At 33.7% G+C, this 27,360-nt stretch overlaps 1 protein-coding gene across 1 annotated transcript; it reads right to left on the bottom strand.

The window, feature by feature from the left end:
• Window positions 1-77: 77 nt before the first annotated feature.
• LOC115447200 lies at window positions 78-27,128 on the bottom strand. Its single transcript, XM_030174183.2, has 6 exons — window positions 27,084-27,128; window positions 26,214-26,314; window positions 4,701-4,800; window positions 1,865-2,038; window positions 1,379-1,508; window positions 78-643 (listed from the first exon to the last, which is right to left on the bottom strand). Exons 1-6 carry the CDS (start codon window positions 27,111-27,113, stop codon window positions 546-548), a joined length of 633 nt encoding a protein of 210 aa, XP_030030043.2. The 5' UTR covers window positions 27,114-27,128; the 3' UTR covers window positions 78-545.
• Between the last annotated feature and the right edge of the window lie 232 nt (window positions 27,129-27,360).

The following is a 27,360-nucleotide window of genomic DNA, read 5'->3' as shown; positions in this document are numbered from 1 at the left end:
AAGAGGAGTTATCATTTTAAAAAATATTGTAGAATATATAAAACTTGTAATCAGCTCTACGGTGCTAATATTTTGAGCGCTAAATTCATATCTATAAAGGTAACTTATATTTATATTATAACAAAAAAGGCAAACTAGATATTATTTTTAAACTGTGGTTGAATTTACATAACAAAGTAGAAGACATTGCAATAGTATAGATTTTAGCAAAATTGAACAACATTGCCTTTATAACTGTCAAGGTTCCCTCAATTCATTCCACTAAGTACGCGTTGGTATTAAAATATCAATAATTATTTATACATAACTTCCAGGCACTTGTTTATCAATTAATTTCAGTTTAAGTACCATATTGGTCCCAATTAAATGTGTATACACTATAGCGAGATATAAAATAGGTCAGTCGTGTTCGAAATATTAAGACCTCTTCATAAAAAATCTAGCACCGTCACAAATACACTACAAATGTATCACCTCGATTCTTATTTTATCATAAATCTATGTCTAAAAATATCTAGCCACGTCAGTGTGGTTATAAATCTATTTTAGGCTGGATCCCTGTCTCTGGTATACTTCACTGTTCCGTCTCTTTCCATTTTCACTATGGAACTCCAAATGAGGATCGCCAGGTAGATTTGTAGCACTGGAAACAGAAAAAAAAATATATTAAAGAGATAAAGTGAAGCGAGTACTAAAAGAAATTATTGTATTGGTTCATAAAAAATACTTATACAAGACTAATTTACTTTAGTTTAATTATATTTATCCCGGGAATTTTTTCACGTAGACTTGCGAGCAAAAAACATTATGCTAATAGGCAATTCTAGATAGATTTTGAATGCCCTTCCCCGAGCAAGCCACCTTGAGCAATTGTTCTATACATTTTCGCGCACAATTACGAAAGGGGACAAGTAAAGATATGCGAACAATTGCTTAAAAAAATAATTTTAGGTTCTTTTATTAATTTTAAATTATCTAAATGTTTCTTATTAATTTAATATGCATCATAAATTTCGAATACATAGCTTCTAACAATACGATTAACACACCACGCCATTTTACTGAGAGCACTGCATGTATAAATATTTTTCATAAAACCATTCATAGATGGCGTTGTACAGACAACATTTATATGTACGTTGTACCTACTTAAGATTTTTAATAAAAAATTATTTATAGAAATAACACTAATTTTGGATTTTACCGCGGTTTATTATATTTAAATTTTCTCGCATTTTTTTTAAGACTGCAGCTTTTATGATCCCTAGGCGGATTGTAGTATTGGTCGATCGAAAAATGAGTTACAATATCTACCTACATTTTACAATTATACATTTTTTTATTTATTTACACATTTACTGTTCGCGCGGGTACTCACTTAGTTGGAATAGTACGAGGAACACCTCGCTGGCGGTCTCCTTGGTGATGAACGCCAGGCTGTAGATGAATCCAATGATAGAGTACACGATCTCGAAGTACAGGTACACTTTCATCAGCAGCACGTGTTTCTGAAATACGATATAAAATGTATTTAGTAAAATTTTATTACCCAAGTGTACCTAGATCATATAAAACATGAAAGGAAATACTTATTATTTCATTATAGATGAATTTTAACACATTCAAGAGTTGTTACGCAATAAATATTTATAGAACCCATTGTGCGGATATTTTTTCCGTAACATATAAATTTATTACCTCTTAAGATCCAGTCCACAAAGTTCCGACCGAACCGCGTCTTGGCTAAGCTTTTAGCGTTTCCTTTCAGAATTTGTCTGATACTGTGTACCTATTTTGACTTCCCTTTCAGAATTTGTCTTTTCTATTCTATTTTGAATTACAAACTAGTGATAATATAACTTACCTTATGCAACGCGACTATGAAAGTAATTGTCATAACAATCTCAATAAGCAGAGCCACTGTGTCGACGATAAGTCGTGCGAACTCCGATCCGATGTCAGCCTGCTCCGTCGGCGACGAATTCCTGATCACCGATATGTAAAGTGACAGGAATGACGTCACAACCAGTGTCAGCATCTGAAATTACAAGGAATAAGTAAATACATTATCATATTGTCCATTTTTAATGTCCAACTGAATATTGTAACATAATATTGTAAATTGATCAAATGACAGTAAGCAGTAAAGACGATAAAGTTTTAATCATAAGCAGTAAAAATATCTTTCTTTGTCTAGCCCTGCACCTAAGGATAGCAAATTGTTTGCGGCTTTTATTAGTGAAAAAGAACATAATAGTCGTTTTTTGATACTCTTTGACGATAGAATTCGACAATACAGTGATATGTATGTATCTAGATGAATTATTGCATATTAGAGACAAGTTATAAGACATTTAAGCGCCATCTATAATAGTTAGTATAGAAACTAACAACTAATTAAGTACACGATTCATAGATGGCGCTACTACAGAATTTGTATAACGACATAGTTAAGTATATTTCCCGCTGCATTATTTCCAAGAATTTAATTTTCCATGATATTCCTACTTTTACCTACACAACGACTACAGGAAAATATAAAGACATGTTATACGAACCTAAAAATAATTATTTTCTTAGAAGCAGTGGATATATTTTACATAAAACGGGCAAATGTAGACTTTATTTTACATTAAGTTAACTTACGTCGTGTTCTGTTTTGGTAAATACGAATACTAAAAAATCTTTGATATCGTAACACCAATGATTATGTAGTTTTTTACGTTACTAATGTACCCTTACTATATAAATATATAGGTTACCATATCATCCCTTGTCTTGATTACGAAGTTAAAAGAAGATTACGTTCTTTACGTCCATGTCTAGAAAAATGGCATAAATCTGAGATGTTTTTCCTTCCAAATAGTTAATAGACTCATCGCGTGCTTTTACGATTGCCTTCAGACCCTACACCAGCCAAAAGGCGCGCCACCTGCGTTTTTAAATACTGTCCAAAATGATAATACATAATATATATAGAAAAAGAACATTATACTTATTTCTGGAATATATATTTTTTACTTTGGTTGTTTAAAAATGTTAATAATGTCAATATTGTTTCATTATGTTTATAATGAAAATGCCACTTAAATTATTGAATTTGTGCATTTCCTAAAATACACATAATTTTAATTTGCAACCAACGTTATTAAGTAAATTATAATAAGGATTATTTTAGTAATTAAGTATCATTTTTTAAAAAGAACTAAATTTAGTTAAAAAAATACTCGTAAATCTTTGCATATTCCTGCCAGTAATTTGCGCACCGCATTAATCGTTTGCTCGGCAATGGGCCTTCATTATAGGATCAAAGTCCATTGTTTAATCAGACAAAATATTCCCGATATCCTTGATAAACATTTGGACTCCATATTATGTAAATCATATCCCGCAATGCCCTTATCTTATTTACGGATGCGACATGTCTGTTATTATCAAACATGTTGACTTACATTGTTTGATTCGAAAGCAGCGGGATTGTGATACAATCAATGCGTTAAACAATGCTCCTTTATTTGAACTCTACAAGTTATGGAAACATTAATGTTCATGGATTTCCTGTTTAAAATTTAAATCTCTGCCGCTATCTCTTTGTGTTTTTGGCATTTAGAATATTTGCAATATTTACAATCATTGTAAGGTTTTGGAATCTCAATAGTAAAATACGTTGCAATAACCGAGTTATAATGTACTACGTACGCAATAACTATACTTAGATTAGATGTAAAATAAGATCACAATTTTAACGATATACCTACCAATTGTTAGATTTCGCACAATATTTATTTTAAACATAATTCATTTCCAAAACGTCAAAACAAATTATGAAAGTTTACTTAACCCTCAAACAGCTTTCAAGTGCGGACGCGTTAGTAAGTGGTTCAGTAAATTATTATGAACTGCTAAGTTAGTGATTCTCGGAACACGTTCTTTTGGCTTCGCACCGTATCGTATTGCAAACAAAAAATCTTTCATCGAACATTTGTGCCACAAAAGCTTTAATGGGAAGACATTCATTGTTATACGAGGCTGCTTAAGTATGTGCGAATGTTATTTATATTATTACTCGGTATGGATATCGCTTAATTGGTTACTTATATGCGCTTGACTATGAAGTCTTCTGGGCCCTTATTCTGTATGATAGTGTAAGCGCGTAACGCGGCCGTGTCATGTTATCTTCGAGAAATGTGCGTGGAAATGGTATTCTGTAAGCCAAATTTCTATAGTCCTAAACATGACGCGTTGTGTTACGTGCTTGTCACGCACTGTTGTAAAAACGTGCGGGATAGGGAATAAGGCCCCTGATATTATTTTTCTGCGGTTCATCCAGTCATCATGCTATATTTTGCGTACTTTTATTCTTTAAAGCATGGGTTTAATATATATTTGTACCTGCGTATTACAAAGCTTTTGAATGAAGCAAGAGTGTTGTATTATTTTTGTATGTTTTAGTATTATATTTATTCTAATACTCCTGATACTCTATATCCATTCCAATCTCTTGTAGGCTATTTTTCAGTTGTTTTAATTCTACCGTATGTCAGTTGCACACACGGTTTTTTATGGGCAATTGGTTACTTTAAGGGCGTCGAGATTAGTAAGGCAGTCTGCTTGCCTTAACTACTGGTCAGCTACTACTATAATTAATTTCAATTTATTTTATTTACTTATTTTTAATTGGTCAGGTCAGTATAACTTACCAAATTGACATATGCAAAGGCAATGAGCCCTTTCCGTAGCGGGAAGCAGAAGCAACATTTTGTCACGATTGGGATCTCCACTGAATCCCGGATCTTATCCCTGGATAATAAAAAACAAACAATGTAAACACGCAAGATAAAAGAATTTCTCCGAACCAGCCTCGAATCACAAACTAAGTGCAATGCACTGCAATCTTTATCATGAAATATTGGATGTTATTAATTGTACTGGCAATGGAATCCAAAGGTAGACATCATGGGGCTAACAACCGCACTAAATTCACTCGTGATCATTTCCATTCTTACGCCATAGTGGACCATGTAAGTGTGTCGCGTTCCGGGATCAGCCTGTGTATATCAGGTTCCAACAGGCCGGCAGAATTGTGTCGACTGAAGAGTAATCCTCTCTCGTCAGTCGACATTCCATTGGACCCCACTCCTCTTACCATCATGTGCAGATATTCTCAGAGCAGAGCGGAATGCTACGGCCATACTTATACGATACGGCTGTGTTTTTAAAATAAATATTTACTATCATTTTCAGTTCGCTTTTATCGTAGTCGGGTTTTTAATTTTTATATTTATGTATTCTAAGGCCATAGAGGATGCTGGTATTATCTATGGATGCGGACGTGTGCTATGTTTGTGTTGATTGGACTTTGTCCTCAATACATTTCCGTAACAACTTTTTTAACGGGATTTTTTTTATCAAATATCCTGGTTATCATAGACTATGTTTTAGATATTTCTTTTATTTGTTTATTTTTACGTATATTTAGTGTAGCGGTTACGAATTGTTGACCGGTACGTATTTCATTCGAAATTGAAGCTAATGTGCGTTGTTCTTCTCATGTATTGTAGTTATCGCGTTTTAAGAAGTTATCTGTCTATCTTACTGGTGGTAGGTCTCTCATATGTGAGAGTCCGCCTGGGTAGGTACCACCGTAATGTCTATTTCTGCCGCCAAACAGCGGTGTGTAGTCACTATTTTAATCCGGTTTGAGAACATTGTAACCAGTGTAACTACTAGACGTAATGAGTCGTAACATCTCATGTCTCAGGATGGTGAGTACAGTAGAATACTAAACAATAATAACTCAAGGTGTGGGATGGTGTTTTTATTTATGGGCGGTCGTATGGCTTAACATCAGGCGAACGGCAAGCTCATCGCATCGTTCAAAGCAATAAAAAAAATCTGTTAAGTTAGTTTCCAAGCCAGATAAGTCTATAAATATTGCTTTTAGGGTTCCATTTCATCTCAATCGGTATCGTCACGCGGCTACCTCGCTACGGTCTGTTGGTATAAAGGCCTTCTGGTTACCGCACGCAACGTTAAGCAACACCTGACGCGGTCAACATTTACATGGGCTGCCGCGCATCATAGCAGATCTTAAAAGGCTGAAGTTATGATACAGATATAGCTAGATATTGTTCTTGGATCAAATACGTATAATGAAGTATTTTGGGTAGGACGCGGAAGTATTTTCACAGCGCAAATGATCTTGAGATCGAATGTTAGTGATAATAAGAGGTTCGTTCTTGGACTTATTTAAGTCTGTAACGAGGTCTAATAATCATAAAAAAGAAACAATAATAGAAGGTATGTGATAATAGTATTATTTAATAATCAATTGTGAGAAAATGTCATAAATCAATTTCAAATAGTACGGACACTGTTTTTTCGGACATGTTTGTAGAGATAGTATCATCTACTGAAGTTTTGAATTTGATTCGATCAAATCACCTACAACAGATCTAATATGGCAAGACTGTATAAACCTCTTGATATCTTAATTATCTTCCGCCATTTTTATAACTCTTTGGGATTTGGTCTACAAACTTCGAGTTTCTAACACGCATAGAGTAAAATAAAAATGGTTATAAATAAATAAATAAATGCACTGCGGGAGTGACAGTGTTTCTAGATGAGAGTACGAGACTTATAAATAGTAGGAGTGACCTAAATACCACGCTCTCTTATAGATAAGAATGTATATTCGCTTGTGTCATTAGACAAATACACTCAAGAGAGCTCACAGTGTTATTGAAAATCCGAAAACTAATTTTATTTCGATCAATGACATTCGTATCGACGTTTGAAAAGCAATCATATATAAGCCACAATCAGTACATTTTTGAGTAGAGTGCTTTAAAGTTTTGATTTTAATATGAAAATTCATAACAATTCAACTTTTTATTTCATAAAGATATAGTCTAATGTTATTAAAATTGTCTTAGACCTACAAAACCTAGATCAAATGACGCAGAAAAAAATGGCAATTCAAAATATATATACAAATAATTCATTATGTTTATTATTATTATTATATTATTCGGTATGTTTGTCGCTTAGATATGATCGCCTTTCAAGCGTCGGTATACACTATGAGTACCTGCGTCAAAGACATGCAGACACACTCCCTAGCTTTTATTGACAAGTTCTGTCATCTTTATCTTAAGATCGGAAACTTCCAGACCACGTAGTACATAGTATCACGCCTCAGTCCCATAGGAGTCGCAGAGACTGTGGATTGCAACTTTGTACAATTCTGGCATACTTCTCTCGCTTCCTCCACCCTCATCAATCTTTTCATGCATTCCCGGCGTTTCAGGGTACTTTTGACATGGCCCTAATACCAGCATCACGTAATACTATCATTATGATTCCTATTTAGGTTTTGGTTTTCCATTTTATTATGTGTTACTTTTTCTTAGAGCTAGCGTACTTGGGCTGTGAACCGGTTTAATTCTCGAGGAAGACACAAAAATTTGCTCGAATTTTTTGATTTTTAACCCGCGCTTCTGGCTTAAACTTTGTGGAACTTAATATGTTCATAAATTTACCAAAAATAAATTAACAGACGCTTTTATTCCGGAAGGGGTAGGCATTCTTCCCATGCGTATTACGTCCCATAATGTGATCTAAATTATAGGCAACGCCATTTTTAATTATTTTAATGTTTACAAATCTAGCTTCAAGAACGGTTATTGCATAATCTGGATTCCAAATTTATAGGTAACGCTATTATTCATGTTTGTTATTTTTACAAATCTAGCTTCAAGAACTGCTAGAATCTAGATGCCTAGTTATGTCACCTGACGTTATTTATACTTGTAGAGCGCATACAGTTACGCACTTTGCCAACGTGTGAGGTCAGTGTGACGCTTCGCTGATGTTACTTTATAATTATTAGCTTTGCTTGCACAAGGCAAATAACTGTTTTTAATTATTTAAATGTAAAATCGGTTGGATTTGCGCATCATGGTAAAAGATCTGCACGGATTTTTAAGTTAACTGAAGACTGGAAGGATTTTGATGCCGGTGGCTTCGAAACTCTAGTAAATATAGCAGGTTATGGGTTTAAATTTTAATTTAAGGATATTAAAGAATGAAAACATTTCGTTTTATTGTTTTATGTTTCCTAGTTTTTCGCTTTTGAATAATCAAGTCAGTTTTATAATATTTACTTTTTTGTTTTATATTAAATATGACGGATGTTAAGTAATGTAAATGTATTCGCCGAAGTACATTGGATGGCATAGAAGCAAAAATCTAGTTAAAAAACTGAACAAAAAATGACGATGTTAAGCAAAATAAAACAAAACTTAAATGAAGGTCACGAACGAATTTTTTGCAAGTTTATACATTTTGAAGACTGATTTTGTAAAGAGATAAACAGAATTACCAAAGATTACTATATACTAGGTGTCCTTAAGTCTCGCGCAGAGATCTTAACTTATTGCTAGGATACACTACACTCCTAGGAAACTTAGTTGCTTCGTCTACTTAAACAACAGCTATCTCAGTATATGCTACAGTGGCAAGAGCAGCTTGAGCCACTGTCAACTTTATACTTACAGCTTCCCTTCAATAGAGCAACGACTTAATGGTTATAGGCAATTAAAATTACTGTTGTGTTCTGGTTTGAAGCAAGCACGGTTTGAAATTGTAGCAAGTTTATGTAACTACTGTACGTAATAAGACTTAACCTAATACTTTGTTATTCAAGGTGTTGGATGGTGTTTCTACTGTTTATGGGCGGTCGTATCGCTTATTATCAGGCAAACGGCAGGCTCAACTCGTCATTTAATGCAAGAAAAAATTGGTAACCGCGTTTGCGCGATGCCTTAGAGAACAAGAAGGTCTGAACTACTGTGAGTGTTAAACAATGATGCTCACCACTGACAGAGGCCGTAACCGCACGTTACTCGACACAACGCGCAAATCACATCACTGACTAACTACACTGCAATCACTATTGATGCTTTGTGCTGTTCATAAGAATCTAGCGGGAAAAATGATGTTCTTTTTTTTTCTAAATATTTGCCAGTGTCATCTGTCTGAACTGTGAGTTTCATTGTATATTTTTTGGGAGAAAAGTCGATTATATGTCAATGCAGAAAAGTATTTTTAATGTAAAATCCATTCAAATGGTCTCAAGGGTTTCTGTGGTTACCACTAACATCTTTAGTTTAAGATAATTGACTCTTTTTTGTCAAACAATTGCGTATATTGGCCGGTTAGAGCTCCAAGATTCGAATCTTGGAGCGTGCTCCAGTTTGTATAGGTTTATTAACACAATTTAAATTTAGATACCAAGCCCGTTACATTGTTTAACAATTTCAAAAAGTATGTAGCATTGACCTCCTGTTGAAGGAAGATAAAAGCATATAGAAAAATAATATAATTTACAGTCTTTAGAAAAGTGCTCACATACAAAACATCTACGATAGTGTCGCGTAACTTACACCAACCGCCATAGTTTTTTCCCACCGCTGGTATCCCACAACAGTTACGCAACATTACGGCACACGCCACATTATGTACTCTGTCATAACGTTAAATAACACTCATTATATACTCATTAAGTAAAGACGTCGAATAGTGAAGATGACCTCTTTTAATCTCTATGAATTTGAATTTTGAAGTACTCTCAGAATAATTACTAAAGTCAGAAGTACCTATTCACAACCAAAACATAGACAGGTACAAATCAATAGAGAATGATGTTATATTATCTATGGTCTAAGACTTTATTAATTATTTGAATTTAGAATGGATTTAATGAAGTTCGAAAATTTAAAAATGGCGGCTCGAAGATTAAAAAAAAATGACTGTTAATAAGTGGAATATTTTTTATAATTTTATGTGTTCTTTTTAATTCACTTAAAAATTCCAACGTTAAAAAATTACACATTCAATGCGGGTACATTTTATTGTTTTTTTATCTTTGTTAAAAGTACGTTGTGTTCGTTCGAATAAGCCTACATTATTCCTATTGCTTCAACTCTTTAATGCCTACTTTTACAAAATCTTAGCTTGAAATGCTTGAATACATTTTGTTAAAAGAAAGTGTAAAAAACCTCTCACTTTTAGTAAACAAAGACGTTAATTGATATCCGAAACAACTTTCATCCATTTTACAACATTTTGTGATTCAATTCGTAGATTGTTCGGATAAGTCATATTCTGTTATTCGAGTGGTTTTTGACCTTTTGTCACGTCAATTTCGGCTTTAAAACATTAGTACAAAGAGTCATATTCTGTTATTCGAATGGTCTTTTGACCTTTTGTCACGTCAATTTCGGCTCTAAAACATTAGGACAAAGCGGCTTTTCAGAATGAATTAGGTTGATGTCATCGGAAGGTTTGTGATCGTATCGTGTGAAGGCACTAGGAACTTAGTTCTAATAACTCAGTTTTATGGTAAATGTATGAAAATTAATTTTCACTGCTCATTATAAATATTTTATGTCACGGTCTAGTGCGTCTGCGGGGAGCCTAAAGCCTCAATACAACGAGAATAATTTACAACCATATAGAGATTTGTATTTAAAAAACCCAGTTATTGCTTCAGGCTATGAAGAGGAGATGCTTGCTTAGGCCAAAAGGTTCGTTGCCTCAATATTCCGTTTAAAAAAAAAAAACAGTCGTCACCCTAGTTTGACGAACTGAAGTAATTTTCCAGGGCTCAAGCATATAATTAGCTTTGTTTGAACTGTGCTAGACAAGTGAGTGAACAGTAGAAACGTGAGGAATGAGATGACAATGCAAGCGAGCCCCGCATGCACGTGACGGCAAGGTTGCAACGTGAGTACAATGATTCTAAATAACTAGTTACAACACTAGTAGTCATCAAAACCATGGATTATGGTGATGCGTGAGTGCGATATAGTGGCCATTGATGTTTTTGTAGGTTTGCTTGCATTCTGCCAAGCAAGTGATTAAATGAGTATTATCTTCGCTAGATTGAAAAATATATATTTTTTTAAATTATTCATAATTTGAAATTTTATATGAGATTATTATACAATCTTCTTATTTTTGTTTCATGGTTTGTTAGACAAACATAAAGTATAAAATTGTAAGAAATAAAACGCTTTTTGTTTTATTTTACGGACACAATGTTTAAAATTCAAACTAACGCATGAAATTTATTTGAATATTGTGAAGAAGAATTTATATTATGTATCAGTTTTTTCTGTTTAATATTTCCATAAACTTCTTTTAAGGATTGCGGTTTCGTGTTAAAAGGAAAAGCGTAAGAAATAATTCTATACTTATTTTCCGTTGGAAAAATTACATTTGAAGTTAACTATTGCTTTACGTATTCTAACACAGGATGTATTGGTTTGTACGTAACTTCCACAGATAGACTGTTGTCAACAATTACCACAATAATTACAATGTGCGGAATTTCTAAATTTATGAAAAATTTCAGGATTCCTCATTATGAATCCCTAATCACTGTTGGTTTGGGTCTTGAACTTCGCAATCGGAGGGTGACTAAATTTTTTAATGCATTGTTATTTTTACGAGATATATAAAAATGTAAAAAAATAACTTTCGAAATAAAGACCATAACAATAACTATGAACTGAAGTTGTAATGTTCCATGTTCCAATGTAATGTTTAATACATATTATAATTTCGATATTTCCTCACAGCGAGGTCTGAAAGCCTGCCCTTTGTTGTGGAATTTATTGCGAAGTGAATAGGATACGCTCCTAAAGCGTAGATTCTACATTCCTCTTAAATGTCAGTATGGTTTGGACTCTATTTGCAATAGACACGATTGAGCTTGGTACTCGTAATTAACGTGAGAGGTTTTGGCTAATCACAATCCTAATAATGTTAGATTTTATAGATGGACAATTATTTCCCACAGAAATTCCCTTTAGGTGAGTGGCGTCTAGATAGAATTTTGATTGCCAAGAGACTATTATCCGTCGCCTGTCGTTGATCTCTCTAGTTACCGGATTATGAGAGTAAAGGAACAGAGAGTGCACCTTTGTATTGCGCACACACTAATACTTTAATATTTCCTGCGCAGGGCTGACCTTGAGATAGGACGCCATGGCCAAATTCGGCTGGAAGAGATTCTATTCATTCATTCATTTATCCTTCGCTTCGGCATACTTATTCCGGCCTGTTCAAAACCGCACTGGATAATTCTTAAATGCAATACTTAAAAAATAATCCAGTATCCATAATTCTAACGTTTATCTAACGGTAACTCATTTACCTTCCTCTGCGCAGTAATAAGTACCTTTTCAGTTACGTCAACTCGTATATTACTTGGTTATCTGTTACTTAACATAGCGGATAATACGATACCACGTCTATCCACTTTCTCTTGACCTCCATAGACCCTTTCGGGTCATTAACTGGGCCAGAAGCCAACGGGCCAACTGGGAACACCTGTTATGATCCAGCTGTTGTTTATTTGTAAAGCATTGTTTACATTCTAATTTTTGCCTTTTTTATCCAATGATAAAAAAGGCAAAAAAGTTTTTATCCAATGATTTCACAAATAAGGTGAAGAACCATTTTAAATATATGATTGTTTGTACCTACTTTGTTTTTGCTTAAACTAGATTAAATGTTATTAGAAGATTTTACTTGTAATCTTTGATTTGCTACTTATAATTTTTAGGTATTGTGCAAGCTAAGAGTAATTATGTAGAAAACTGGGTTTTAAACTTTAAGTAAAGTGTGAGTGAAGTATAATAATTTGGCTTTAAAAAATCTCAGCGTTAGGTTTATGTTTTACTTCTATCTTTGTATTTTAATACTGTAAATGAACATTAGACGGTATTTTTAGCTATTATAGAAATATTTTACGGTATATTAATTATAATATGCGATGCGAGATCGCATACCGACTCGCAAATCGTGTTCATCGAATCGACAAGCATGTTGAATTGATAATCTGGAGTTGGTTATCATTAGTCGAATACTGCCTCCTTAAACATTATACCTACATTCTAATATTCCTTAGTTTGTTGGTATTTATATGGGCTATAATCATTGACGTTTAAGTATATATATATATTAATGGCTATAGCTCATCCCACAATATCTAGTATGTAGAAAAAAACTTTGAATAAATTGTGAAAAGAAACCACGCTATTATCAATAAAAAAAATCGTGTGAAATTAAATTATAATAAAATTATTTGAATGAGTAAAGTGTTTACTGGTGAGGAAGTTATTATGTCGCCTATTAATTATTTAATTACTTCAAATATAATGCATTTCTAACATAAAATGAAAACCATAAAGAATATAATAGTTCTTTTATGTCTACTAAGATACCATGGTCACGAATATCGTGCGTACTATAAAATAAATCGTGCATGCATCTTTACAATTAAATAATTAATTTCAAAGCAAACAGAATCCACTATAAATTAATGTAATTGAAACTCAAGGTTGTTGCACATCACGATTTATATATCGTATACAAAAACTACATACGGACAAAACCCATTTACGTCATATTTTAGTTCAAGATACAGACAAGTTTTTGCGGAAAGATTCAAGTAACTATTATTTTTTTATTTATTGGATTCTGGTTTTGCTATATTATCCTGTAGCCTATGTGTGTAAAGTATTTCACTTCACCTACGACCACAGAAAACATTATAAGTCATGTTATTATTTCCACGGTTTGAAGGACATTGCAGCCAGTGTAACTACTGGACATAATAAGACTTAACATCTCATGTCTCAGGATGACGAACGCAGTGGAATACCAAACAAAACTTTGTAATTCAAGGTGTTGGTGTTTCTACCGTTTATGTGCGGTCGTATCGCTTACCATCAGGCGAACGGCAAGCTCGTCTCATCATTCAAAGCATTAAAAAAAGTCTAATTTCTTTTGATTCGTAATTTTTGAATATCTACAGCATGAGGTAATAATAATTATGGCAATTATTAAACAATAAACTTAAACATACGTCAGAGATAATATCAAACTTATCAAGGCGGGAATCCCAAGTCATAAGCAAATAAGTAATGAGGTAGAGAAAATAAGGGCTTCGTAAATTACTGTAAATTATAAATGTTGAATAAGCTTGCACATTTATGTTACACATAAACTTGTCAACAATCAAAATTTACTCCATCATGTCTGGTTTAAATATATTTAGTTATTAAATTTACACGTAAATATCGCTATTAGAAGCTACCACTGTTAGTTGACGAATACAGTTATACTACATAAAAATGGGAATGAAAAAAGGAAAATATTTACACAAACAAAATCCGCTAATCTTTTACAAGGCGAAAAATTAAGTAAAATGTTACTTTAAATTGTAGGTACCGCGTAATAATAGGTATATTTATCATGCATGTATTTTGGCAGTACACTGTTGTCATTTTATGCTCTCAAGAATTTATTTCTGAGAAGGTCATGTATAATCGTCACGTTTATCCTTACGATGTTCGAGGCAGTTCCAGGAACGCGTGTTTGCGTTTTGTTTTGTGCCATTTTTGGTCATGAGAACTTGATTATGCGTTATATTACAGCAAAATATTATTTTTTTCATTGACGTATATTATATAGACACGAACGTCCATATAAACTATTTGTTCAAAATCTGAACTAAAATAGCAACCAGAACGTCACTGTCATAACCTATTTATTCCCCTAAATGACAAATAATTTTACTTATTTCACTAATATTTTTTATTCACTTCCAAGTTTGCACTTAGACTAGCGTTTTTATATTATGAGCGCCACTCCGTACACAGCCACAAGCATCAAAATTGACTCCATACTAAAATCAGTTTGAATGGATAACAGTTCAATTCAGTTGAACACAGTGAATGTTCGGAACGCCAAATCTAGTACGAAGTACATACATATACATCGATGACTTCTTAAATTTTATTTTATTGCAAGACCAACAGCATTAATAAATGAATTAGAAAAAACATTTAAGCAACAAGTAGCTAATTATATTTTAGATCCTTGCATAATTAACATATATCATGTACGAATGATGTGTACGGAATTAAAGGAGTATTCCACAAGAACTGGCAGTTAATTTAGCAAGAACACCAAAATACACAGCAAATAATAGTGTTATGAAGTTATTTTATTCTATTTAATTGTAAGTCTATAGTTTAAGTTATTGTTTGTAGGTATAGTTGTTTTTAAACTTGGATTTAAGATTAAGGCCGATAAACTACGAACGATTTATTTGTGTTTTTACCGGCAAGTAAATCGCAATAATTTTATTTTTTTTTGTAAGAACGTTTTTTACGTTTCAATTAAATGATTGACGAGCTTCGAAATCTTTTATATGAACTATAAGTTAGATAATCCAAGTGCTCAACACTTCATAATTGTTATGTCAGACGATAAAATGTATGGCGCTAAATTTGACTTAAGTTTTTGTTCTGAATTTTTTACTGTTATTATATTTTGTTCCTAGCGGTTCTTTTTTATGAGCGACATAAATTTTAATACATCGCTTTGACATGAAACGATTTATTTCCAAAATATCCATTTTGAGTAGAATAAAACTTGTGTAAATAGATTAGATTTATAAATTTCAAGTTCATCTTTAAACAAAAAAAAAAATACAAACCTCTTATCCCCAAAAGTGTGAGGAAAGATCCAATAAGGGCACTCACTTTTCACCATGTGTGTTCTGTCTTATGGATTAGTAAAATAGTAGTTATCCGTGTACATAAATAGAAAAATAATAAATCAGTCGTTGGAAATAATTTATTATAATTAAGGTTCGGATTATATGCAACATAAAAAGCTTGATATATGCCTGATAATTGCATGAAATATGAACGAAAAGTTGCAGAATACGCAACATTAAATGATAACAAAAAAAAAATAGGAACAAAAAAAAAAAACAAGTTTAAATTTTTTATTTAAATACTGCATACTGTAATTAATTTGTAATGTATACATTGTTTATGATAATAGATACAGTAACATTATTTAATATTTTTGTAAACGTAAACAGTCAAATATTGTTCCAAATGTTGAGTAGTACGATTGCGTCTTCGATCATTCAAATATTTTTATAGGTGGACAACGAATGGTGTGGACTGGTGGAGTGGTAACTGGGCAGAATTTGAACTTGCTATGTTGGAAGTTATATTCTAGCAATAATATTGAAATGTATCGATAATCTGCATCATAACTACCTATATTTTAGAGAAAATATGCAATTAGCGATGAAAATAGCTTAAATATACAAATGCATATGCAATACAGTCTCTAATTATAATATTACTAAGTTTGTACAAGAAAAAAACACGCTATTATTTGTCAATTCCACAAATCGTCTATACATCGTGTATACCACTTTGCCCATCCCAGGGTTCAAACTTCACACCCGTTAAGGTCACACGTTCACTAATGGGCGGAGTTGTGAAACGATGAGACGACGTTTTGCGAATTACTAGGTTTTTTTCGCATTGTTGCTAAATACAATAAGTAAATAAATTGCTATTCTAATTTATATTTATGTAATATATGAAGTCTTTAGAAAGAACTTATTACTAAGCATTCTGGTAGAGACTATTACGGTGAAGATTTTACTTGAAAAATATTTTTTTCGAACAATTTATTAGACTTCTAGCAAAATTCTCATCATCCTCCATAATCATCGTCACTTCAAAACTCTAATCCTATACAAGTCTGAGGGTTTAGTTATTATATGATGTGAAAAGATTCGAAAATAAATAAAACATGTCTGAACTCAGAATTGAATTCAGAACATTCCGTTTACTTCTGAAGACCATACTATGAACGGGGTCGTCAAATGACACAGACCAAAATGAACCGGTGAAACTATTTGCATCAATCGCTCTTGATACTTCGCCAAATATCACCGGAGAGACGATTGCAACAATAAACATAATATTGTAGTATTAAGATTATTTGGTAAAGGGATGTTTGGTTCTCATACGACTTTATTGCGTGTTACATAACATTTTTGTGGCAGAGGGTCATTTTTTACGCTTGGCAGATTCAGACATAGTATATCTAGCTATAGTGGCATTGTCTATAGCTTTTGCACGAATTATATGGTATTTTTATGTATTTTTTTTAAATATATGTATAATGTAGTAATGATTCCCTTCTTCCCGAATTTTGGTCACAATGGCCAACGAGACCCAGCCAGGTATGCGGAAGATATTATAGTGTACAAGATCGTACGCAATACATAAGTCTCTGTTTCTTCGCTCTTATGTCTGGTGTGATGGTAATCTCACATACCGGAGAGAGATCAGGGACATGACCAACCCCTTTAGGTAGCTACTTTCTGTAACACGGGGTTCGACATCATCAACTGCCTGATTTTGAAAAGCAATATACTACGCAAGCTACTACGTTTGCGGTATGTAAGTAGTATTGTAAGAGCTATCCTTTACAATTCATTACTCATTCAAATATCATAGTTTAATTTTGCATTTATGTCATGAATAACAAAAAGGATTTTTATATAATAAAAATCCTGAACATACTTTATTGTTAAAATTGTGATAAAAATGAACTTTAACATTATTATCGTTTATTGTATGACCGATTAGAGTTCAAAGTTTATTTTAAATTAGTTTTATTGACCATTATTTATCGTAAACGGCGTTTTATTAAACAATATAGGAAGATCGACAAGTTTTTATCTTGTTACCTTCTGAATGTTATTGGTAGTTTTATTGCTGTCAATATATGTTTTTGATATTTTATTAATAATATTATCAACCCTGTATTACAAACTGTTCCACTGGTCACTGAGACTATTCCCCTACTACAGAGAGGGATTAGACCTTAGTCCACCACACTGGCCTATAGCGGCCTACTTTATATACCCTTAATCTTCCTACAGAGATCTTGAAAGGTATGCAAGTTTCGCTACGATTAAAAAAAAAATTTGATTGCTTGAAATGATAAGTTCCTTATTTACAGATTTTTAGTCTTTTTTCAGACACAACAAAATACTCTTTTTTGATCTGTAAAAAAAAATTTGAATTCGAAAATGGAACAGATGTTTTGAAGCGTACAACAACAAATGAGCGAGTGTGAAAGAATGTCATTCTCGTTAGCAAAATTGATTATGATCTCCCATTCACATTCCTCATGAACGGTGGGTTGGGGAAGAAATAATAACCACGTTTCTAATAAGTTTACACGCGACATTGAGACCTTTCGTGTTTTAAAGATTAGTCAACTATCTCGACATTTTCATAATATAGCAAATGTTATCAAAATATTGGGAGGCTTTTACACATTATTTGTAACTTTTATGTCTTGTGCAACAAGATTCCCCGGGGCCGTCCCGTATACGCCGAAGAAGTCCACCGCGGGTTTTGCTTGGTATGTCGGTGTAGAGTATATGTATATAAGGGTCAGGGCCTCCGTCCAATGCTCACTCGGATCATACTATATTCCAACATAACCGTTCCATTCACCCCCTCAAATAGTGATAACGCGTTTTCCCCGCGAAAAAATGACCACCTATGTCTTGTAAAAGAGCTAATAATAAAAACCAAAGTTTATACAACTTTATAGATACTTAGGACATCAATTAATTAGAATCAGCGGAAGGAATAATATTATATTTCTAATGCATAAACAGTAAAAATAAACCTACAATGAAGAACAAAGCAAACCGTAATTATTTACAAATATATATTTAGTAATGACAAAATACACTATGATTTCATAAAAAAATTGTAGTAAAGGAAAAAAAATGATTGAGTAATTATTCCTTTGTTGTATTTTTCTTTTTGTCATGTTATTAGTCATGACTAGCTTTTGCTCGCGGCTCCGCCCGCGTTATAAAGTTTTTCAGGCTAAAGTTTTCCATTATAAAAGTAGTAGTTTCCCGGGAGCCTATGTTCTTCCCAGGGTTTCAAACTGTCTCCATACCAAATTTTATCTTAATACGTTGGGTAGTTTTTGAGTTTAAGACGTTCAGGCAAACGGATGCAGCGGGGGACTTTTGTTTTATAATATATTTTTTTAGAACTTTTTAAGAGGAATAATCCCGACATACATCATTGTTGCATAACTTTAACCGTTTACGCAGCGCACGCAACGGAAGCTCTCAAAACGATTAAATTGTCCCCGTATTTGTAACATGTTTCATTACTGCTCCGCTCCTATTGGTCATAGCGTGATGATATACAGCCTATAGCACCCCACAAATAAAGGGCTATCCAACACAAAACGAATTTTTCAGTTCAAACTAGTAGTTCCTAAGATTAGCCATCACTGCTCCGCTCCTATTGGTCATAGCGTGATGATATATAACTTAGAGCACTCCACGAACAAAGGGCTATCCAACGCAAAAAGAATTTTTCAGTTTGGACCGGTAGTTCCAGAGATTAGCCATTGCTGCTTCGCTCCTATTGGGTATAGCGTGATGATATATAGCCTATAGCAATCCACAAATAAAGGGCTATCCAACGCAAAAAGATTTTTTCAGTTTGGACCGATAGTTCCTAAGATTAGTAAACAAATATAATGAGGAAACTTCGAACTGCTAAGCTATCGGGAGTTACACGTGTCATTGTGAGTCAACCATAAAAGATAGACATATGCTGTCGTGGGATATTTTTTACATAATTTTAAGGAGAACATTTCCGTCATACATGATTTCTATGTAGCTTTACCATTAAGGTTGCACACGCGACGGAAGCTTAAAAAATGGAGTAACTTCTCCCGTTTTCCCAACATTTCCCTTCACTGCTCTGCTCCGATTAATTGTAGCGTGATGAAAAGTATACTATAACCAGCACAGGAGTATGAAAAATAATTGTACCAAGTTTCGTTAAAATCCGTCGAGTAGTTTTTGTTTCTATAACGGTTATACAGACAGACAGACAGACAGACAGACAGACAGACAGACAGACAGACAGACAGACAGAAAGACAGACAGACAGACAGACAAAAATTTTACTAATTGCATTTTTGGCATCAGTATCGATCCCTAATCACCCCCTGATAATTATTTTGGAAATATATTTCATGTACAGAATTGACCTCTCTACAGATTTATTATAAGTATAGATAGAAGATAGAAGATGAACCTTTGACGTTTCATATATTTTAATAGATAATAAGTATTCACATTTAACTGAATTATTTTGTTCTCATAAGGTGAACACACAGCTTCAGCGGATCAGGGGGAAAGTCTCTTTAGTCTTAGTATTTTTTTAAATTGGGAGGGTCATTTGCAGTTTATATCGAGGTCGCATTCAAAAGCCTCGCGGACCGCAGCTTGAGCAAAACGGCATTATTTTAATATTTTCGGGTCTTTGTTTCACCAAACAGGCTATCTCGTTTCTTTGTAATTACAAGATCATAACAAAGAATAATACATAATTAAACCGAAATGTTAAACTCTAATTAATGTTATCAGATAAGAGTCGCGGCTGATAACATTATGTATATAATGCTATGGTTGTGGACAACAATAGCAATGTCAAATGACGTATAACCGCGAGGTTCGCTAACCAAGTTTAACAATCTATAAAACTTACATTGTTTGATTTTTTGTATTCGTGCACTGAGTCTACTGCACCTGATGGTGAGTGGAATGGAGTCCAATAGAATGTCGACTGACGAGAGATGATTAGCCCTCGTCAGTCGACACTATTATGCCGGCCTGGTTGAACCGAATACACACAGGCTGGTCCCGGAACGCGACACACGTACGAGGGCCACTATGGCGGGTTTTAACACCTTGTGCAGGGTGGTCGCTATCCGGCTGGATATAAAATATATCCTAACACCAGCAATTTCATATTATAATGAAAATATTTTGATGGTTCTCTCCAGTGTTCTGACTTCGCAACCTGTTGAGTAGCTGTAGTAAATATATCGACATGCATACGAACTTACTATACAGCCATAATATATCACTGTTACTTTCTTTTATAGTTTCTGGATGTTTATTTGGATTGTAAAACTTTTATAATATATAGTTATACCCATATGTACTTAACTTGGTGTATGTCAATATAATTAGAGAATGCTATATACTTTATTATACTTAATTATGTATTCAGACTTAGTTTTTATAAGTAGGTACTCTCTAGTCTTTCTGTAAATGTATTATTGTATAATTGATAATAGATAAATAAATTATAATCTAGAAATTTCCCAGCCCACCTAATGTAGAGGAAAAAGTGAATACTCTTAAATGTTGAGAACATAAACAAGCTATCATACTGCAAGAAAGTGTATTTATGTCGTATTTTTTCTGGACTACTACACGTGACAATACCTACAACTAGTGTAGTTACGTTAAAGTGTCTGAAAATAAATACCTTAATGTTTTTAGTGACGCTAGATCTAAATTTAATATTTAAGTTACATAATAATATATTCTATTGTGTGAGAATTTAATAACATATTAACTTGTGTCGAGAAAATGTCGCTATCTAGCAAAAAGTATTGCCAGCGTCCATTGTTCTACAGTTATTTTGTATTTTGTTTTGCCGCCTCTGAGTTTGTCCTTGAAATACTGACCAGATTTTTGCAATTTAAAAATGATGTTTTGGAGTTATAATTTTTGGCGCCATTTACAATATTAATTATCGTAATGGACATGATTAAAATTAATTATATTGAATTAAACCCAACGGTTCGTATGATTTTATTTTTTTAAATTAATAAAAATAGTGGCCTGTTATAAAATCAAGCTTAAAAAATAAATTAATAATTACAAAAAAAGTATATTGGTCTGATTTTTTCCGTTCATCGTAAAAAGTTGCTTATCATCGAGTTTTTAGAGTATAATTTACGTCATTGTGGTGATCACTGAGGCCTCAATATTAAGAAACATCAGAGCCAGTTACATCGCCAAGGCAACAGTTTACACAACACTTCCCAACTGTGACCGTGGTTAGAAAAATTCAAAACAATGGACAGAACCTGAGTTTTTACGGATGCCAATGGCCTTTATCAAGTTGCCTAGTGGGAACTCAGTTATTTGTTTTCTTGACTGGCATGAAATTAAAGGATATGTCGTATAAGAGTTCTGATATAATTTGCAAGTAGTGTAATTTACACTGTTTCAAGAAAATCGGTCTTCAAACATTGATATATATTTTCAGTTGTATGACTGCTTCGGTGGCGTAGTTGTACTGCATCCACTGTACGGCAGCGATTTGAGGCCCTGGGTTCAAGTCCCGGTTCGGGTAAAGTGATATTTGGGTCTTTCTGCTCAGTATGAGCCTGGAAGCGAGAATTTAAGCCCAATATGCCAATAGGCTCGCCCCCTATCATATCATGGGCCAGAACATACTGGGCGAAAAGTGAGTGCCCTGGTTGCGCCTCTGCATACCCTTTTGGGGATAAATGCGTGATGTGTCTGTGTATGTTTAGCAATGTCCGTCCTATAGCTAGTATTGGCCGTATATAGGAATCGTGGATATATACTTGTATTTGTTCTTTATACAAGGAAAAGAAACTTTATTACAATTCGTAGTTATTTTCAATTCCTTTGCTATGACTCACCGTCCGTCTTGCGTTAAATTTTTTAAACTACTCGAGTTTACGGCTTATTTTGGCTACATCCATGGAGTGCTTAACATGCACTCCAAGAGGGACCCGATATTTTTAGCCACTACACGTGTTACCTGCGGTGAATGACCCCATATCACTGGCATAGATGTTTAATTATTTAGATGAATAGAGATAGCCGTACTATTGCTATTTCAAGCGATGAGTTTAGTAAATACGTTTATTTTTTTTTATTTCTAGTCTGGTCAGGGAATTAAAAAACTTTTTTAAAGACGCCCCTATTGCTTTTTCGTTTTAAAATGTGCGTTGCCAGTACAAGAATAAAATTCTATTCTATACCACAATATGTCGAGGTTTTTTACTTTCTTGGCCTTAGTATCTATACACTGAAGAATTTAAATCGATCAGTCTATTTGTTCACAACACTCTTAATTACCAAACCCGGCGTTACATTATAATATGTTAATATTTTCGTTCTCATACATTGTAACGTATAAGGAAAGTAAGGTAACCTTACGTGTCTATTATCATTTTATATTTCTTAATTACATCAATTTATTTTGTGTAGATGTTTGAATGTTTGTTTAATGTAAACGCAGAAACCTCTAAACCGATAAAAACATTCTGAATTAACTTAATCATATAGTTCCCTTTGTCCGAAAAGTGGACAGTGGGAGATTTGTTCTAACTATTTATAAACTGTAAGATAAATATTCCGCGAAAGCGTTCCTTTGCCGTCAGAATATAAAACAAGAACATAATTAGGGAGTTGTATAAACATACTTATGATAATGGACGTTACTTGGAAATTGTGGACACACATTTATGCTTCATCCAATTTGTTAAATGTCGGATGGCCGGATATTTGATAGCGTCGTTAATTAGATAAACAATTAGACACGCCTTGGCTCACGATTTCATCTGCTTTTTATATCAAAATAGTTGTGTATTGTGTTTACGTAGTGAAGCATTCTGTTAATGAAAATACATATATAAATGTACGTATGTCTATTATGGACTTCAACACGGCCCGAGCAATTTGAATGATGTTCTTTAGGTAATCCTCAGATAAGGTCTGTGGGTGATCTAATGAAGTTTGGTAGCAATTGGACTACTAAAAATTTGGCTATCGATAATTATTTTTGTCGATGCGAAGCCTCGGTCCTCGATGGCGTAATTGTAGTGCATGCGCGGTACAGCAGCGCTCTGAGGTCCTGGGTTCGAATCCCACTTGGGCAAAGTGATACTTGGGTTTTTCTGCTCAGTATCAGCCCAGAGTCTGGAATTTGTTCCCGATATGGCGATAGGATCGCCCCCTATCACATCATGGGACGGAATTTATTTATTTAAAAGGTGATGTGTGCCGGTGCGAAGTTGGGTGGGTTGCAGGTGAAACTATATATAGAATCATAATACATAGATGTTTACTATTGCGTGTGGGTGTTTAATAACGGTAGATCACTTAACATCATGTGGTCTTGCTTTCCGACTTATCGAATAAAATAATATAACTGTATAATAATATAGCATGTAATATCTGTGGTAATATAGAGCAAGGTCCCAGATTAGTTTGTGGAGTCGTGTTTGCTAAACAAATTAGCTCATATCCTGGCGCCTTGATGACTCAATTAATGTTTGTATATGTGGACTTATAAGTAATTGTGATGAGTATAAAAATAATTGCAGAAATACGAACAGTAAATTTTTCTGTTCCATATATCGACCCACTATTTGTCACGGGCCCCTGCTATGAGAGTGTTGTGTTGACTCCTAAGATTTGGACTTATGATTAATAGTCGACAAATAATTGTAAAAAAGAACAGTAAAATTTCTGTTCCGTATGTCGTCTTATTGCTGGTCACGGGCCTGTACTACGAGAGTGTTGAGTTGAGTTCTAAGATGTGAAGCGAAATTCACCCTTAATGTATCAAACTGTAATGATTAAAGAGATGATTATAATTAAAATAAAAGAGAGAGATCAAGAAAGACTATAAGTTGTCGGGTAAACGTAACTTAATTTGCATTACGCCTTAGAGTTGTAGGTAAAAGATAAAATAGGCACTACAATTTTATTCCTATAACTATCTCTAAATTGTACATAATATAGAGATAATATTTCCTCAACGCTTTAAATCCATTCGTTTTTCTGCATAAGTATGCGGAAACCTAATATTTCACATAATGTTTTGACTCGACGCATCCGAACTCGCGACCTTATGTTTTTCTTTCGAGGCCACTAGTATAATTATAACGAACATACAGGAAATACGTATTGTATTCTGATTTAAATACCAAATTATGATATGAAGATGATTGCTGCTTTAAATGTGAGGTGGTAATGACAGGAAACTAAGTTTGTTTACTCGCACGCAAAAGTTACTATACCTGATGTACCTGATGGTAAGTGGGGTCCAATATAATGTCGATTGAAGAGAGATGATTACCTCTCGGCAGTTGACACAATTATGCCGGCCTGTAGGATCGGGATATACAAAGGCTGATGCCGGAACGCGATAATCATTAGGGCGACTATGATGGGACATAACAGCATAACGGGCCATAGCAGATGGTCGCAAACTGGGCGAATATAAAATATATCCTACCACCATCAAAAGTTTTGAAGAGCAGCTGTATTTGATACGATATGCAGTTTTGTTTTCTGCACTAATATGCCAATTGGACTGGGATAATATTAATTCTTCTCAAAAAAGCTTATATAAAATAAAAAGTTTGAGATTACTAGGACTAAGGTCCAAAGGTACTCTTTCTCACATTGTATACCAATTGGATGACTAATTTGTTTACCCCACCTCATCTCGACAAGCAAACTCAATTCACCCAACTTGATATAAAAGAGAGTTACTTACTTACTTGAGAAGTTAATTTTGTGCCAACTTTAAGACTCAAGCATAAATGACCCTACTAATCGCAATATTATAGACGATTTTTTGTAAATTTTTCATTTATGTAGCTAAGAATTTCAATCTTACAATTATTCATTGTTTAAGATCATCAAAAACTCAGTTCATTTTATTATTATAAAAATTATAATATATTTTGTTTAAATTATATTTATATTAGAAATCAAATCTTTTGTTTATTTTATTATTATCAAAAATTCTAATATATTTTGTTTCAATTATTTTATTATTAGAAATTATGAGAATTCCTTATTACATAGCTCTTTAACTATAAAGTTATTGCAATAACAATTATGTTATGGGTCAAATGTTCTTCACGTGCACAAATAACAATAATAATACAGTTAATTCACTAATTAGATCAACAATAACACTACGACAGGCTCATATTTATATTCACAGAATAAGCGATGATGTTTCAGAGTCGAAAGTCAGAGCATTCGCATTTTCTATTTATTTGTTTATAGAAATAAAGAAAATAGAAATTGAAATTTAAGGCTCAGAGCAGACGCTGCACATTGTCATGACTATGAAACTGTTGCTAAAGTTATTGAAGTATAATAAATAAAAAGTACTTATACTTAGGAGGTTTCTTCAATATTTTCAATCAATAATTAATTAAATAAATACTATAATTGAAGTAGTGTCTAATTTTCATAGAAATCAACTATTTAATAATCAATGCATATCAATACTGTAAATAAAAAACATACCCAAATCCGCAGTACAAACCACAGCACAAACAAAACACAGACAATATGACGTCACAACATAACCTAGATAAAACTTTCGCCGACTTACTTCAAACTTGTTTGCAGCGTGGCCGACATAGTGAGGCGACCGGCGAGGTACGAGACTTCTCTATCACTGACACTGCGCAACTGCGCCGCCGCAGCTCTTGACTATTATAGAGTTGTGTCTCTGAGTTTTGGATTACAATTATTTGTGTCTGCCTACATAATGTAATTACGGAGAATTGGCGGCATATTAATTAAAATGTTATTGTTTACTAAAGATGTAATTATGAAAATAATTTAAGCCGAATAATAAGCGACGGTGAAGGAAAACATCGTGAGGAAACCTGCATACCTGAGAAGTTCTCTATAGGAATTTCGAGGGTGTGTGAAGTCTACCAATCCGCACTAGGCCAGCGTGGTGGACTAAGGCCTAATCCCTCTCAGTAGTAGACGAGGCCCGTGCTCAGCAGTGGGCAAGTATATAATACAGGACTGATATTATTATTATTATTATTAATAAGCGACGATGTCCTAGTTTAAAGTGGAATGGACTGCCAAGATAGGACGCAGGCTCTATTCCAGCCCCCAAGATATAAACATCTGATTTTCTACAATTACTCGTGTCTTCCTTATCAATTATCCCTCGCTTTAACGTTGGAGGAAAAGATTATGAGAATACTTACCTAGGAATTCTCTACAAGAATTTCTAAGTAGTTGAAGTCTGCCATCCATCACTAGGCGAGCGCGGTATACTAAGGCCTAAACTTTCCTAGTAATAGAGAAGGGCGTGCCAAAAAATATATCAAGTTATTCATAGTTGGTATTAATAGGTCTCTTCTGTACATCGTGTCATGCTCTGAATGTGTCATGTTAAAAAAATGTTTTTGTAATAAAATGTATGAAACTATTCCCACTAGACCGTTCCCTTACTTACCAACCCCGTCGCGTTCCATGCACACACCATCAACAATTGTCGGTAAAATTATTTTGCCGGTGCTGCTACGCTCCGTGTATGGGATGCGACGATACTTTGGTCACTAAATTCGTTATGCACGTGTATGATACATTACGTTTTAGTGGGCGTAGTAATCTGTTACGTGTTTTCCGTGTCTGATACGTTCATAGCACGGTCATGATATGGTCTGATTGTGTGTAGACGGACTTCTTTATTATAAATTGAACCTTCACCCTTCTTTACAGGTTTCTTTTTA

Source organism: Manduca sexta, chromosome 11 (genome assembly GCF_014839805.1).
Source record: "Manduca sexta isolate Smith_Timp_Sample1 chromosome 11, JHU_Msex_v1.0, whole genome shotgun sequence".
Classification (NCBI taxonomy): domain Eukaryota; kingdom Metazoa; phylum Arthropoda; class Insecta; order Lepidoptera; family Sphingidae; genus Manduca; species Manduca sexta.
Note: the sequence above shows the minus strand (reverse complement) of the source record. Positions and strands in the feature narration are given on the sequence as shown.